The sequence below is a fragment of the Primulina eburnea genome, chromosome 9 (assembly GCF_022965805.1).
Source record: "Primulina eburnea isolate SZY01 chromosome 9, ASM2296580v1, whole genome shotgun sequence".
Lineage (NCBI taxonomy): Eukaryota > Viridiplantae > Streptophyta > Magnoliopsida > Lamiales > Gesneriaceae > Primulina > Primulina eburnea.
The window spans coordinates 32,078,591-32,096,345 of NC_133109.1; the positions used below are offsets into that span (position 1 = coordinate 32,078,591).

The 17,755-nt window shown below is 34.8% G+C and overlaps 2 protein-coding genes and 1 long non-coding RNA gene across 5 annotated transcripts; all 3 read left to right on the plus strand.

Moving 5' to 3' along the window:
• Positions 1-1,915: 1,915 nt before the first annotated feature.
• LOC140841731 (uncharacterized) lies at positions 1,916-4,438 on the plus strand. Its single transcript, XR_012120262.1, has 2 exons — positions 1,916-2,012; positions 2,103-4,438. It is a non-coding gene; the product is annotated as an uncharacterized lncRNA (long non-coding RNA).
• A 4,875-nt stretch (positions 4,439-9,313) lies between these two features.
• Positions 9,314-13,174, plus strand: LOC140841732 (uncharacterized). 2 transcript variants are annotated; one of them, XM_073209380.1, is made up of 2 exons: positions 9,314-12,883; positions 12,978-13,174. In XM_073209380.1, exon 1 carries the CDS (start codon positions 9,508-9,510, stop codon positions 12,829-12,831), a length of 3,324 nt encoding a protein of 1,107 aa, XP_073065481.1. In that variant the 5' UTR covers positions 9,314-9,507; the 3' UTR covers positions 12,832-12,883; positions 12,978-13,174. The 2 variants fall into 2 exon arrangements, with proteins under 2 accessions (XP_073065481.1, XP_073065480.1); XM_073209379.1 differs by having other exon boundaries at positions 12,982-13,174.
• Positions 13,175-14,718: 1,544 nt separating this feature from the next.
• LOC140841733 (pentatricopeptide repeat-containing protein At1g62260, mitochondrial) lies at positions 14,719-17,021 on the plus strand. Of its 2 annotated transcripts, none has more exons than XM_073209381.1 (2): positions 14,719-16,854; positions 16,964-17,021. In XM_073209381.1, the coding sequence occupies exon 1, from the start codon at positions 14,743-14,745 to the stop codon at positions 16,729-16,731; it is 1,989 nt and encodes a 662-aa protein (XP_073065482.1). In that variant the 5' UTR covers positions 14,719-14,742; the 3' UTR covers positions 16,732-16,854; positions 16,964-17,021. The 2 variants fall into 2 exon arrangements, with proteins under 2 accessions (XP_073065482.1, XP_073065483.1); XM_073209382.1 differs by having other exon boundaries at positions 16,968-17,015.
• The last annotated feature ends 734 nt before the right edge of the window (positions 17,022-17,755 follow it).

Here is a 17,755-nt window from a genome sequence, read left to right on the forward strand (position 1 = left end):
GTTTTTTATAAAATAAAGTGGTAGAATTATATTTTTTTATACTACAGGAAGATAAATTCTTAGGCCTACCTCTTGTTGCATATGTCTATATGTTTGTTTACTAATGAGTATTTTCAAAGTTAATTTGTATATCATGTACATTCAAATTTTGTTTATCTTAGTAGGCATTAAAATTGCAATTTTTTAGTTTTTTTAGAAATGAAACTTTAAATTTGAATTCAAATAGTCAGTTATTTGCAAGAAAGAACAATATGAATTTTTTTTTGGGCCAACGAGCGCTACATGGGGAGTATTAATTTTTTTGAAAAAAACTATTGTTTCTCGTCTCATATCGAACTTGTTTATATGTCATCCATATCCTTGAAAACATTTCATTCATATTGACTCAACCATAAGAATAGGTCTCTTAAGTGACGGTCTCACGAATCTTTATCTGTGAGACGGGTCAACCCTACCGATATTCACAATAAAAATTAATACTCTTTCAAATAAGATATCCGTCTCACAAAATACGACCCGTGAGACCATCTCACACAAGTTTTTGCCCAACCATAATAGAAAAGTTAAGATATATACTAAATAATGTCACCCACTATCATCAATACCAATTAAATAACAGAGCGCAAGTTGTTTGAATTTGCAGCTCAGCCTTTGCAATTCAAAGCACATTTTAATTTGTCAGTCTGTTCAACCATATTCAAGAAACTGCTGCTTGGGATTTTTGGATCTCTTGTTGTTTCTCCTGCTCATCAGTCAGAGCTTTTGTTATGGAAAGGGCGTCAATTTCTTTCATATCTTCCACTATTCGATGCCTCTCCAGAAATCTTTTGCCCACAAATTGTTCAGAAACAATCTCGATTGTGAAGCTTGCACCGCATCTGATAGAGAAACAGATGTTGATTGTTTATACAATGAACTCGTCAAGAATCAAAGTAAACATAAAAAGTAAACAGTGACCTCATCCACTCAGCATATGACACGTGTGAGTGACGAATGATAATCGTGAATAGTAGTAGACATAGAAAGGAGGAGAGAATTCAACATAGTGTCCGACAGACATAGATCAATCGCTTGTATACCATTTACATCACACCTACATTAAGTGAGATTATATTTCAGGGGTCCTCTTTCTCCAAAAAACACTCAGATTTCTTGCTTGATTATAATCGTCGACAGAAGGATTCATCCATTGTTAATAAAACCATAACGCGGACTTAAGGGCGTGGGTATCACAGTTTACACAAGGCACAATTTTGTACATTGACAAAATACCATAAAACAAACAAACACAAGATCTATGTAACACATATACTTCTAATTTTTTTTGTCTGAGGTATCAGACTCAGATACGACACGGATACGGACATAGATATGACACATTGATACACGTCTCAAATACAGAAAAATATGTGACGTTGATTTTTTGTAGATTTGACCAATCGGATACGTTCAAGAAAAGCTTTTTACAACCTTATTTGAAGGATACAAGCAAAGCAATCAACTTTATAATTAATAGCTGTCACGAATAAAATACTACTAACAAATCCCACTTCACTAATTAATTATACCGATAGACTAGTGATTCAGATCACTCCTATCTTTCCCACAGGAAAAAAACGCAGACCAAACAGAATACAATTAAAACACGTTTTTTTTAAAAAAATTTAAAAAAAAAATTGCAAAAAAGGAGAATCAATGCTAATTATTTTCGTTGGAATTCAATCTACTATGAATATTTCAAACATTTTAATAATTCCAAAATCTAAAACCCACAAAATAAATATCTATAAAACACGTACAACGAGAAGCAATACTAAAGAATAGCAAATCTTTACTATTTTATTAAAGCTGAGGGGCTTATAAAAACCGTCCAATGAGGACACCAATTTCCCTTCCGATTTTACCCTTTTTTAATGTTGTATTTTATATTTTTCTTAACCAATAATAATTTTCTCACTCCACGACGTAAGGAAACTGCTCACGTTCTCTCTTCTCTGCCCAACCCACGATTGGTTGACAATTTTTGTTTCTCTTCTTCTTCTTCAACCCAAATTGAATCCGAAAAAACACAAATTGATTTTTGATATCTCTGAATTCGACAGAGCATACAAAATTAGGCTGGAACCATGAGCAAGGGACCCGGTCTGTTCTCGGATTTCGGCAATAAAGAGAAAGGTTTGCTTTATCTGTTCCAACTTTATTTTTTCAAAATTGAGTTTTTGATATGTTGGATTCGACATAGCCTCCTTTAATTAGAGTTGTGACCAAATTTGTTATCTGGAACATAGAAATGTTTACTTCAATTTGCAGAAGACATGGTTTTAAATTCAAAGGTTGGTACCATCTGTGAGACATATTTTTCTGTTTTCGGTTGGGGTTTTGATGAAATGCACTAATGGTCAGTAATAGTAATATCCCAAGAAGCACAAAGGAAAACACAAATTCACGTCTGCATAATTCGACAACGAATTTCGAAGAATTTTGAGGTTCACGTATTTACGTCAGTCAAGGTATACCATTGCTACTGTTTCTTTATTTGTTGGTTAGCGAATTCATCCTCTTCGAAATGTTGTTTCGGTGTTTATATTTTGGTTGGTCATTCATCAAATTTACTCGCACTGTCATTAAATTTATTTCAATTTTGTGTAAGATTTAATGTTGGGGTTTTGATGAAATGCACTAATGGTCAGTAATAGTAATATCCCAAGAAGCACAAAGGAAAACACAAATTCACGTCTGCATAATTCGACAACGAATTTCGAAGAATTTTGAGGTTCACGTATTTACGTCAGTCAAGGTATACCATTGCTACTGTTTCTTTATTTGTTGGTTAGCGAATTCATCCTCTTCGAAATGTTGTTTCGGTGTTTATATTTTGGTTGGTCATTCATCAAATTTACTCGCACTGTCATTAAATTTATTTCAATTTTGTGTAAGATTTAATGTTATCAATAGTTATGTCGTTTCAATTGTTTGACAAGATACACTTACTATTTTAAACATTCTTCAATCTTTGCATAATGTTACCTCTTAGCATACCACCCGAGTGCTTATTTCAGAAATTCAAGACAAAAAATTGGGTGATTTCATTAGATTTTATTCGTTGAAAACTTTTTGAGCTTAAATATTTATGCATGAGATATGCGATTTACGTATTTTAATGCCCGTTATATAGTATTGATATTGCCCATATTTGTTTTGAGATATATTTGAGCATACTGACGAGTCTGTATGAATTGAGGGTGAATTTAGATTAGTCTACAACTTGCCTGAATATCCTTCGAGGTGATATGGATGATACGTGGCTTAGAAATGAGTTAGGAAATTTGTTTATATGTTTGATCCTTTTGAACCAAAAAATAGCATCATTTTTATGGCCCGTCACCCCCTTGATCTTATTGATAAATCGAATCGCGTATACACAAGTAAATGAATGTATTGTACACACTCATTTTTCCGCATTTCTCACTCATTATCTTTCATTCTTTCAACTGCCTATATATCATTTATCTTTCCATCTCTCTACCTCCAATATTTTGCTTGAATTATTCGTTCTCTGATATTTCTCTTGCAATTTCGAAATATTGGTTGCAAAGACTTCATACCAAATGACCCTAAGTGAAAATGTTAATTTTCACTTCTTCTTTCTTTCTCCTTTGAGTATTTATTTCAGTAAACATTGAAATTTTATGACATTTTTTTAAATTTTTGTTACTACCAGTCTGGTCCTTGGTTTGACATGAGTGAAATATTTGGATTCAATCATGTTTAATTTATGCTAATAAGCCATCAGTAGTCTTGCGTTTTTATATTGTACTGCTCCCCCCTATCTTCACTGGTATCAATAGCAATGATACTGAAGATACAGAGATATCATGATTTTGCTATCTTGGCTATAAAGATTGTACTAAAGTCACAGTATGTGGCTATTGTCAAATTTTTCAAGAGGAGCACTTCATTAACGGCCTACAAGCATTTAAACTTAGAGAAAGTTACAAAGAATCATAAAGCAAGCCACTTTATTGACAACTATCTTCACGAAATTTGCTGTTTTAATTACTTACATTTTTATGATGACATAGCTTTCTCATGAGGGACAGGTATGTGTTGGCTGAGATAAAATCTAATGTTAAAGACAAAAAACTGAAAGACACATTTCTTCTGAAATGTTTAGCTCTGAATGTGAATGTCCTGATTATTTATATTCCACTAAGAGTTATTTGAATGTGAATGTCCTGATTTTTGTATTCAGAATTTACCAATATCTTGATTAATTGTTGATTTTTGATATGGGTCTCTCTTTGTTCTAAATAGGATGTCTGTGTTTGCTTATGTTCATATCATCTTTCAATTTTTATTCTCTGAAAATTGAGCGTACAATTGGAGATTGTAGTTCTGTATTCTATGTTTCAACTTCACCGCACTACCCTTTCTCTTATCACACTTCCACCACCCTACTACATTTTCATCATAAAATCCAGTTTCCTATCTTATCTGTACACATCAGTTTTCTTTCTCATGTTTTTTTTTCCAAAAGAATATCTTCTTCTCAAATTGTGCCTATACGTCAGTGACGGTAATGTTCTATGAAAAAATGAGAATTCTAATGTTCTAAAACATGGTTGCTCGTGACTTAGATGGTTGCATTTTAGTCGTTACTTCATGTAATGGTCTTACTGTAAATATAGATGGCCGTGTCATAGAGCTCTTCTCTGTGTTGCAATTTTGATGAATATAGTCACAAGTCATAAAAGACTCACCAGGCATAACATTTACTACCGAAGATTGATAGTTGATTGATAAATATTCTCTTTTCTTCATTTAAAAGTGGTAATCAAATTGCATATCGACTATTACTCGAATTTATATCGCACTCCAACCAGGTCGGTAACTTTTCTCTATTCATCGAATTTTATATCAACTATTAATTGAATTTTGTATTTTATTTCATATTTTTAGAGTGTGAAAGAATTAATCGAAATTTATATCAAATTAATTTGTTCGTTTTTATCTTGCAGGTGATAATGTATTTATTACGAGTTTCGAGGTTCTATGATCTAATCTTTCACATATTTTCAACAGAGTCACTAAATCATTATATTATGTCTTCTTAGAAATTGTTTTATTATAATGTTTAAAGACAAATTTAGATTTTGGTTTATAGGTTTTAAATTCAAATGTTTCAAGATCTAGAGTTGCGATAACAAAAATCCAAACTTCCATCTGACACAATTGCATATATATTGATATGGTGTATTTGAATATTTGATGCATATTCTGATTTTTTTTGGACAATCTTTTGACTATTTGTTTACTTCTTTTACATTGAAGTTTAACATTATTGTATTTCAATAATATATTTATGATACAAAATATTTTTGTGTCATGATGTTGTGATATCATGAATGTTTAATATATCAGGCTCATATATTCATGACACACGCAACGCGTGTGCCTCGGTTGCTAGTTACCAATTAAAGATGAGATGGATTCATCTTTGACTTTAGGTTGAGTTTGGTTAATGGGTTTAAAATATGCATGAATTTCAATTACAGTTAATAAAATGAAATAATATATGAAGCCGTAGACTCGTACATAATTTATTTACACATTAGTTACGCAAAGTAGAATGTATTTCAAATATTTTAATTATTGAAAGAACTTAAAATTCATCTTATTTATCATGAAACACTGTATAAACATACATGAATTGAATTTGAAGTTTATGAAATTGTTTCTCAAAAACTACAAAAATATATTTGAATCAATGAATTTGAAATATGAGGTTGCGTTTGGATTGATGTATTTTAAATCTATAGATTTCAAATGTATTTTGTTGTGCAGATGAGTAAGACTATAAATTTCAAATCCACTCTTTGTATGTTTACACGGTATTTTATGTTAATTAATATAAATTTTAAGGCTGCGTTTGGATTGATGGATTCCATAATCATAAATTTCAAATATATTTTTGTTTTTTTAGAAGAGTAAGACTATAAACTTCAAATTCATTTTTTACATTTATATAGTATTTTTTATTTTAATTAAGATGAATTTCAAGTTCATCAAATAACAATGTTATTTGAAATGTATTATGTTTTGTCTTATTAATATATAAATAAGTAATGTGTTAACTAAGATTTGATCAGTTGTTTTATAATCTAAATTTATAGATTTCAATCCCCGAACACAATTTAAAAGTGAGACGAAAATTTTAATTTTATCTATGATCTGTACTCAAAAACTTTATAGAACGTGTAAAATAATTAATATTTTTAATAAATAATAAAATAAAATAACTAACTTGAAACGAATATTTTCATTCCATTTAATCACTTACGTGCCCTTTATCATCTGTTTCTTTAAACATTGAGACTCAAACCAAGTCGATCTTTGAGATTCCCTATATTATCCTCGATCCCATAACCCAAAGATTTTTTATAATAAAATTCTATATTATATGAATTTCGCTATGTGACTAACGAATAGCTACAAGGTCTATTCAGTCCACAATTAAGTTGACTCGATCTAGAATCTACTTTGAATATAAAATCTTGGGCAAAAATTTTACGTGAGATGATCTCACATGTCGTATTTTGTGAGACATATATTTTATTTGGATCATCCATGAAAAAATATTATTTTTTATTGTGAATATCGGTGAGGTTGACTTGTTTCACAGATAAAGATTCGTGAGACCGTCTCACAAAAGACCTACTCAAAATCTTGATTTCTTTTCTCGTATATCTGATAACGCAAAAATTCTTGTAAGAGTGTTTATGGGTCAATTTTGTGAGACGAATATTTTATTTGAATCAATCATAAAATATTTTTTTTTATATCAAATATGTAGGACCGAGTGCTTACCGCTTTACCAAAAGCTATAGCTAGTAGTAATGGTGCAACTCAAATCTTTTAAACCGCACAACAACACAAGCACCACGGTTCGATCGCTCTACCAAGCAGGGACAATTATTGCATCCAACAATCTCCCTCCCAATAATTGCACTCCTTGCAATCAATGGGAATCGAACCCATGACCTTGGCTCTGATACCAATTGTAGGACCGAGTGCTTACCGCTTTACCAAAAGCTATAGCTAGTAGTAATGGTGCAACTCAAATCTTTTAAACCGCACAACAACACAAGCACCACGGTTCGATCGCTCTACCAAGCAGGGACAATTATTGCATCCAACAAAATATATTATTTTTTATTATAAATATGATCAGAGTTTACTCGTCTCACAAATAAAAATATATGAAATCATCTCACAAAAGACTGCGTATAGTAATGTTGTCATTATTTTATGGATGAACAATTTGATTTGTATTTTGGTCTTCATGGAAAAAATAATACATGTTCACCTTCTCTTTCTAAAACCCCCATAAGTCATATTTTAATATGTATCATTGTTATACAGATGCAAACCTGCAACAATCAATAGAATGTAACAAGTAATTAACAAAACCGAATGCAGTTTCCCATAAAATTAGATGAACAGGTGTAATTGGGTATATGCCACAAACAAATACACGTATAAAATGGGTTTTAAAAATATACACGTAAACCGTATTAAGTGGATTTTTTATTTATTAAAAACATGGAATAAATCGAGGGAGACTTACTTTTAAATCCATGACAACATAGTTAAATATGTGTTCAGTCTTTAACAGATCGAAACTTCTTTTCTTGAAGTCCCTGATTCCTACAAAAGATGTTTTTGTACACCCTGGGTCGACAATTATTTTTCGGATAAAATTCGCTATAAAACACTGGAAATATGGAACAATATACATGATATTGTATAACAAATTGTTTTAGTTCTCATACAAAAAAATATAATTTTTATAACTAAAACAACTATATTAATATCAATACTTACTATACTTATTTATGTGCTCAAATATTATATATAAATACCCGATCTGAAAGAGTTTATACTGAAATATCATATATTAGTATCATATATTTAATGTTGTATAAATTTTCATCCGAAAAAACATGTGTAATTAATATCGAAATTTGTCATACGTGTATGGATACTCAAAAATGACATATTAGTATCATATTTGAAAATTTTAATACTCAAATGTTATATATCAATGTCAAAGTTTCAAAGTTTTGTACCGATTTTTCATCGGAAAAGATGTGTCATTAACATTAGAACTTGTTAATATTTGGGTACTAAAAAACATGTTAGTGTCATATCTAAAACATTAAGTTATAAAATATCAGAATTTTGTTCCAAATTTTCCATATTTTGTATCGAATTTCATTTTAAAAAGCACATATGAGTTCATATAGTACATTAAACATTTTTTGGGTTAGTAAAAAACAGGAGAAAAATAATATCCGACAAATCTAAACATAAGTTTAAACTATTGGTACGATTATCAATTTGCTACGTCAACAAATTTTAATATTTCGAGTTTTTCGACCCATACTTTTTTAAATATTTAAAATAAAAGCATTGAATGACATTGTGAAGTTTTTTTTTTAAATAAAACTCTTAAATGATACGACAAATAACATAATGTGAAATTCAATACAATGAGTTGGCGAAAAAGAGAACCACTTTCACTGTTATGTTACACATTCAAAAACATTCTTACATGCTATGTTTAGTTTTTTATACTATATATAAATTTCTGCGTTGCTTAAAAAACTATTTCGATTTTAACAACGGATATTTCTGTTATCGATTCAACCGATTGCATAACCGATGGTAGATATGCATATAAGTCGAGCTCAATGGAAGTGAAAAAGATCGACGCGAGTTGTCGGAATCATCATCTGTTGTTTATTTCAAAGAAATATCATTTAATCATTCTTGCATTCAATTTGCATAATCGGATTTAAAATTTTCAAATATTTGAAAATGATTAAAACACCAATTATTATTATTATGATTATTATTTAAAGTATTAATGATATTTTAATGTGATTTTGAATAGTAAGTCTAAATAAACTCACGTGTATATACAATCATATCGATATTCACAATAAAAAATAATATTTTTAGCATCATAAAAATTAATATTTTTCATGGATAACTCAAATAAGAAATTTGATCCATGAGACTGTCTCACTACAGTTTTTGTGATGATATAAATTGAAATGATTCATATTTATTATAAAAAATATTTTTATGTAAAAAATAATATTATCACTAAATTTATTAGTGAAATTTGAAATATAAAAACACTAAAAAAAAATTAAAGGGGTCCAATCCAAATAATTAAACCCATGAAAGGAAAAGGTGTGCCATCAGACTTTACACCTCACCAAATATAACCCAAAACAGTAGTAATAAAAGAGGAACTGTGAAATTGGGAGTGATGCATGCGCATACTGGCGTAACATATGGCAATCCCCCTTTCCTCCATTTCTCTGCCAATAGTCGCCGCGGGCGCTTACTAATTTACGCCCACGTCGTGGATTCCGATATCCTCAACCTACGACCCAAACCGAAGACAAACTCAGAGATTGTTTTTTGGCTCTTTCCATGGCCGCCGCTGCTATCTTCTTCATGGTGGTTATCTACACCCCACTCTTAACCTACGCCGAGTTGAATGCCGACACTCGAGCCGAGATCCAGGCTTTGACTTCGATCAAGCTCAGCCTCCAAGACCCCCTCGGCGCGCTCGGTGACTGGGACCCATCAACTCCGGCGGCACCCTGCGATTGGCGCGGTGTGTCATGCGACGGCCGTCGGGTTACGGAGCTGCGCCTCCCCAACCTCCAGCTCGGGGGTACTCTTTCCCCGGGAATCTCTAACCTGCGCATGCTGCGGAAGCTCAGCCTTCGCTCCAACACAATCAATGGCAGCATTCCTTTGTCTGTCTTCCAGTGCACGCTCCTCCGCTCAATCTTCCTCCAAGACAACTCATTCATCGGCCCTATCCCGCCGGAGATCTCGAATCTCACTAGCCTTTTGATCCTCAACGTTGCAGGCAATCAACTTTCCGGTGAAATCCCCGGCGAGCTTCCAGGAAACCTCCGGTTGTTGGACCTTTCATCGAACGCATTATCGGGTGAGATTCCCGGAAATATTTCGAGCGGGTCTCAGCTTCAGCTCATCAATTTGTCGCACAACAAGATTTCCGGTGAGATTCCTTCCAGTTTTGGGGAGCTTCAGAATCTTCAATATCTTTGGTTGGACTTCAACAGTTTGCAAGGTAAGTTACCTTCGACTCTGACGAACTGTTCGGCGCTCGTTCATTTCAGCGCCGAGGGTAATGCAATCGGCGGTGTCGTGCCGTCGCCGGTAGGAGAACTACCGAAGCTTCAAGTCATATCCTTGTCGCATAATAATTTATCTGGTCCAATACCGGCTTCTTTTTTGTGTAAGGAGTCTGGTTCTTCCTCATCAATACGGATAGTGAAGCTTGGATTCAATGGGTTTACTGAGATTGGTAAGCCAGCATCTGCTGCGTGTTTCAGTGCTCTTCAAGTTTTGGATCTCCAAAAGAATAAGGTCAATGGGAAATTTCCGCAGTTTCTGACCAATGTTTCGACACTAACTTCGTTGGATTTGTCTGGGAATTTATTTTCTGGTTCATTAGTGGATGAAATAGGTAATTTGGAGAAATTGGAAGAGTTGAAATTAGCATATAACTCGTTTAGTGGAGTTATTCCCGCTGGCATTAAAAAATGCGTGAATTTAAAAGTTCTTGATCTTGAAGGGAACTTATTTGTTGGAGTGGTCCCGGCATTCTTGGGCGAGTTGAAAAGTTTGAATGCTTTAAGTCTTGGAGGGAGTAACTTTTCGGGTTCAATCCCTTCCAGTTTTGGTAATTTATCGGCCCTGGAAGGACTGAATTTAAGCAATGCTGGGCTAACAGGAGAATTGCCTGATGAAATAATGGTGTGGAGCAATTTAAGTTCTTTGGATTTGAGCTGGAACATGTTGTCTGGGGATATTCCTACAAGCATTGGTAATTTAAAGAAGCTTACGGTTTTAAATCTTAGCAACAATGGTTTTTCGGGTTCTATCCCAGAAAGTATTGGGACTTTGTTCAAGTTGACAGTTCTTGATTTGAGCAAACAGAATTTATCTGGGATATTGCCTAATAATCTTGTTGGTTTGCCTAATCTGCAAGTGATTGCATTTCAAGAGAATATGTTTTCGGGGGAAGTTCCTGAAGGTTTAAGTAGCTTGTTGGGGTTGCAGTATTTAAATCTTTCTTTCAATTCATTTTCCGGTCAAATTTCTCCCACATTTGGTTTCTTGAAGTCATTAGTTGTTCTGTCGTTGGCCAATAATCACATTTCGGGATCTATTCCTTCGGAACTGGGTAATTGTTCAGCTCTCGAAGTTATTGATCTCCGTTCAAATGCTTTGAGTGGTTCGATTCCGACTGATTTTTCTCGTCTCTCGCTGTTGAGTGTGCTTGATTTGGGAAAGAACAATCTTACAGGAGAAATTCCAGAAGAACTCTCTAATTGCTCTTCGCTGACATCTCTTTTGCTTGACTCAAATCATTTGACCGGATATATTCCAGGCAATCTCACATTAATTGCTAGCCTTTCCAATTTCAATGTGTCCAACAATGACTTATCCGGTGAAATCCCAGTGATCTTAGGTTCTAGGTTCAACAATCAGTCAGCTTTTGTGGGTAACCAGGGGCTATGTGGGATGCCATTGGATAAGAAATGTGAGCAAAGTAGTAACGGCAACAAGAAAAACAGGCTGATCTTGTTCATTGCTGTTGCTGCCAGTGGAATCCTTCTGATGTTATCTTGTTGCTGCTTCTACATTTACAGTTTCTTGCGGTGGCGCGAGAGGGTTCAAAAAGGCAACGCCGGGGAAAAGAAGCCGAGCCCGCCTACTGCCAGTTCAAGAACAAGTGGTGGTCGTGGAAGCAGCGAAAGCAGTGGACCCAAGCTTATTATCTTCAATAACAAGATAACATTAGCAGAAACAATAGAAGCAACAAGGCAGTTTGACGAAGAAAATGTCCTCAGCAGAACTCGACAGGGTGTAGTTTTCAAGGCTTGCTTCAACGATGGAATGGTGCTCGCTATTCGTAGACTGCCAAATGGATCCCTTGACATGAACACATTTAGGAAAGAAGCTGAATCGCTAGGCAGAGTGAAGCATCGAAACTTAACCGTTTTACGTGGATACTATGCTGGATCACCTGACATTAGACTCCTCGTTTACGACTACATGCCTAATGGAAACCTCGGAACCTTGCTTCAAGAAGCATCACACCAAGATGGCCATGTCCTCAACTGGCCAATGAGGCACCTCATTGCCCTTGGCATATCCCGTGGCCTTGCCTTCCTCCACACAAACTCAATGGTTCACGGAGATGTGAAGCCACAAAACGTGCTGTTTGATGCCGATTTCGAAGCCCATTTATCCGATTTTGGATTAGACAAGCTCACACTCGCTCCATCATCCGAACCATCCACCTCAACATCAGTTGGAACACTAGGTTATGTAGCACCAGAATCATCACTTACAAATGAAGTGACTAAAGAATCAGATGTCTATAGTTTCGGGATTGTTTTGTTAGAACTATTGACCGGCAAAAGGCCCATAATGTTCACTGAAGATGAAGATATAGTGAAATGGGTGAAAAGGCAACTCCAGAGAGGTCAAATTTCAGAGCTTTTAGAACCAGGATTGCTTGAATTAGACCCTGAATCATCAGAATGGGAGGAGTTCTTGCTAGGAATAAAAGTCGGATTGCTTTGCACTGGATCCGATCCATCCGAACGACCCACAATGACAGACATCGTGTTCATGCTCGAAGGATGCCGGGTTGGACCCGACATCCACTCATCAGCTGACCCAACTTCCATGCCTTCTCCGGCTTGACCCACCCGTTATCCCGGACCCAGTAAACCCGAGCTCGTTTACATCCATTTGTGTTAGTAATTATGTTTTTCTTTAGAGTAAAAGATCCTTGCTTTTGGGATTCTTTTCTTTTGCCTGCCGCCATCAGCATCTCTTTTTTCATGTAGGCAGGACCACACTTGAATGGGGGAAAGTGAAGTACTTGGAAGTTAACATGTTATATTCATAGGATGTTTGAAAGTCAAATGATTTGGACAAAAGGAAACGACTATGTTTGTTGCTGTCACGTGGGTAGTTTCCTCTATTTGTTGTGGGCTTCTCATATGATCTGTTTCTGTTTTTAATTTAATTTATGGATTTCTTTTATCTGTAAAGATTTTGAAAGCTTCTTTTGTGGGCCGACACGAAAAATATAGCCGTTAATTCTACATATAAATAAATATATAATTGCCAAAGCTTTGTAGTATCCAGATTCCAGAGTGTACCAAGATTGTGGAGTGTGTCAAATGGGAAAAGAGGATAATCTTAGTGGGTGGTAAAATTTTAAAATTTCCATTTTCTTAAAAAATATTCGAGGAAGAATGATGGTGCCCAGTTGGATCCACCTTTGGTTTTGTGCTTTCTCATTACACGCTTAAAATAAAAATCATACCTGATTTTCTTGTTACAAGTGGTTCGTACCGGTGACAACGTTCTCGTCCGTTTATATGTTTATTTTAGTGTAAGAGTAGGTCTCTTATGAGACGGTCTCACGAATCTTTAATTGTGAGACGAATCAACTCTACTGATATTCACAATAAAAACTAATACTCTTAGCATAAAAAACAATGTTTTTTCATGGATGACTCAAATAAGAGATTCATTTCACAAAATACGATCTATGAGATCGTTTAACATAAATAGTTGAGGGAATCAAATATGGATATGCGATAAGTGGAATTGGAACTCAAGATCATGAGCCTCACGTAATAAAGTAAACATAATAATCATTAAAAAATTCAGAAAAGTTGTATTTGTACGTGACATAAAGCAATAAATTGGATATTTATGGTGGATGGTGCATGCCTAAGGGTTGGACTAAAAGAGTTTTTGCTCAATTTGACTTAGTAATAATAACCATATTTCAATAAATAATTAATTAATTAATTTAAATTAAGCCTATAAGAATTGAATATCAAAACCCTTTTCCTTCATTTTTTTTACTGTCGAATGAAAATAGCAATATTAATATATTTTTCCCATAAAAAGAATTTTTCCCTTCCATTTTGTAAAAAAATATTTCCATGAATTTGAATGTACTGCATGTCATCATTTTATGTCTACATCACTTTCATATTTGTGATTGCACATTATTATTTTTGGAATGAAATTTCATGGCAAAATGCGTACCTCATTTCATGAATGTACACAATATTAAAAATAAATCTATAGTTATTTTTTTAAAAAAGAATATTTACATTTAAATTTAGAGTAGGTCTCTTATGAGACGTTCTCACGAATCTTAATTTGTGAGACATGTCAACTCTACCGATAGTCGCAATAAAAAGTAATACTCATAGTATAAAAAGTAATATTTTTTCATGGATAACCTGAATAAGAGATATGTCTCATAAAATATAACCCGTGAGAACGTCTCACACAAGTTTTTGTCTTAAATTTATCGTTAAGAAATCTTTATGCTAAAATTAAAAATAGTATATTAAATATTTTTTTTTGAATTCAATTAATGGTTTTAACTTTTCAAAATAAGTTTTTATAAAGTATAGAAGCCGAAATGGCATAAACTTTCGACTTTTAAAAAATACTTAAATAAATTATTTTTTAAAATAATTTTTGTAACCAAACAATATAAAAATATATATTTAATATGTTTGTTAAACATCTCCATATTTTTAAGTAGATAATATTTCATTGTTCGAGGCATGCAATTTCATGGGGTTGGGAAATTTGACCTGTTCTTCGTCTTCGTTTTCGCAAATATTCAACTTCCGGACCGTGCAATGGTGGCGATTTAGTACCGATCGAGTATTCTCAACACAAAAAACCAACCCCTCTCGTTTCCCTCCACAACTTTTAAAAGAGAATAAGAAAATCACGCAGATGATCCAAAGCGGCAAGATCCAAGATGCAAGAATGTTGTTTGATAAATTACCTCAGAGAAACACAGTGACTTGGAACTCCATGCTCACTGGGTATGTTCAAAATCGGGATATTGCGAGAGCGCGGAAATTTTTTGATGCAATGCCGGAAAGGGACGTTATCTCATGGAATTTGATGATTTCAGGGTACATGTCATGTTACAGAAGGGGCTATGTAGATGAAGGTAGGCTCTTGTTTGATGAAATGCCTGCGAGGGATTCCGTTTCTTGGAACACTATGATTAGTGGGTACGCAAAGAATGGTAGGATGGATGATGCTCTGATGCTGTTCAATAGTATGCCGGAGAAGAATGTGGTTTCTTGGAATGCAATGATCACGGGGTTTTTGAATAATGGCGATGTTGAGAGCGCTACTGATTTATTTAAGAGAATGCCGAAGCGAGATGCTGCGTCTCTGAGTGCATTTGTGTCTGGCTTGATTCAGAACGATGAATTGGACGAGGCAGCAAAAGTTTTAATTGGATATGAAGAAATAGGCGATGAGAAAAAAGACTTGGTTCATGCTTATAATACTTTAATTGCAGGATATGGTCAGAAAGGAAGGGTGGGGGATGCTCTTTTTCTTTTTAACCTGATACCTCCTTGTAGTAGCAAGGAGAATGGGAGACATGCGAGGTTTGGAAAGAATGTAGTGTCATGGAACTCAATGATCATGTGTTATGTGAAAGCAGGGGATATGACGCGTGCCAAGGACTTATTCGATCAGATGGAAGACCGAGATACTTTTACATGGAACACGATGATTAGTGGATATGTTCATGTTTCGGCCATGGAAGAGGCTACAGATCTCTTCTCTAAGATGCCAGCTCCTGATGCATTATCATGGAATTCAATATTATCGGGTTTCGCTCAGCTAGGAAAGATGGAGCTCGCTCTTGATTTCTTTGAGAGAATGCCTAACAAAAACAAGGTTTCTTGGAATACCATAATAGCTGGATTCGAGAAAAATGCAGATTACAAAGAAGCAATTGATCATTTTGTTCAGATGCAGTCTGCAGGAGAGAAACCTGATCGATTCACTCTCTCTTCTCTTCTTAGTGTTTGTGCGGAATCTGTTGCTCAAACACTTGGAATCCAGATTCATCAGCTGGTAACAAAATTTGTCATACCCGACGTACCGTTGAATAACTCTTTGATTACCATGTATGCAAGATGTGGGGCAATATTTGAAGCAAAGAAGGTTTTCAACGAGATTGAATTTCAGAGGAATGTAATCTCTTGGAACGCCATGATTGGAGGATATGCATCTCATGGATTCGCTGAGGAGGCCATCGAACTTTTCGAGTCAATGAAGTTGTTGAAAGTACGGCCAACTTATATCACGTTTATATCGGTTTTGAATGCATGTGCTCATGCTGGCCTAGTGGAACAAGGCAAGTCATATTTTAAATCCATGGTTCAAGATTTTGGTATTGAACGTAGAGTGGAACACTATGCCTCCCTTGTGGATGTTATTGGCAGGCATGGACAGGTTGAGGAGGCCATGGATATTATTAACTGGATGAATCTTCAGCCAGACAAGGCTGTGTGGGGGGCCTTGTTGGGTGCTTGTCGTGTGCACAATAATGTCGAGTTCGCAAGAGTAGCGGCTGAAGCATTAATGAAACTTGAACCAGAAAGCTCTGGGCCCTATGTCTTGCTATACAACATGTATGCCGATGCTGGAAGATGGAATGATGCTGATGAAATCAGGATCTTGATGGAGAGAAACAATATTAAAAAGGAACGAGGTTATAGTAGTGTGAATTCGAGTTATCCATAAAATTGTATCGGAAAGTTCAAGATAACTCTCAGGCTAAGTTATGATGGAGCTAACTCCATAGGATGTTGAAATGTGGTCTGCAAGTATGGGTGTCTCCATCGGTCAAAACATGGTTTTCAACTGGTAAGACTTAATTTCTTCTTCTTTTTTTTTCCCATAATTCAAGTGCTGTTGTGAGTTGACATTAATTTAATTTCTCTTGCATTTATTGTCCATGCTTTTGGTCGCGCAGAAAGATGATTTGCTTCCATCAATTGGGAGATACAAATCCAGTCTTTGGGATGCAGGCTGGTTAATTCGATGCTGGCCTTAGGGCACAGCCCTAACCCATTGGGAAGATGACACGTGGCACTTGGTTTTTAAAAAAAAAAATCAGCTAATCGACTTTGAAAAATTGACTCTTCTTTGACCATGGTTAAACATTGAACCCTTTCAACGTTTTTTCAATAAAAAAAGAAAATAGGTCAACAGAGCATTTCCCCAATTCATTTCCCCAATAATCTTCACCTTTGAAAAGCTGCCTCTCACCACCACGACTGTCGTCACCACTCCGCCACCGCCGAAAAGTCGCTACCTCCGAAAAGCTACCTGCGTTCATTGGTTGGTTTGGAGGTTTGCTGAAAAAAAATGACCATCTGCTGTCAACTTTTGCATATTTGTTGTTTTAATCGGTAGTAGTAACTCATGAACTTTGGTTGGTTTGTAGGTTTGATGAAAAAAATTGACCATCTGTTGTCAACTTTTGCATATTTGTTGTTTTAATCAGTAGTAGTAACTCATGAACTTGTCGAGCACTGAACCTTCGATTCTTGCACGATTTCATGGCCTAGTATGAGGACTTGAAATATTTTGTAATTAAATGGTAGAGACATTTGTTGTATAGTTGGTTATGCTTTTTGTGTTTTCCATTTGATAATATCTTAGGCATTTGATCAATCAGATTCGGATGATACTTTCAGAAATCTTTGGACTAGAACTTATATTTAGTTATTGTCTTTATATTTCAGAAATCTTTGGACTAGAA

Bases quoted from the DNA above. Each gene is read 5' to 3' on its own strand.
- LOC140841732 (XM_073209380.1), top strand. From the start codon at position 9,508: ATGGCCGCCGCTGCTATCTTCTTCATGGTGGTTATCTACACCCCACTC.
- LOC140841733 (XM_073209381.1), top strand. From the start codon at position 14,743: ATGGGGTTGGGAAATTTGACCTGTTCTTCGTCTTCGTTTTCGCAAATA.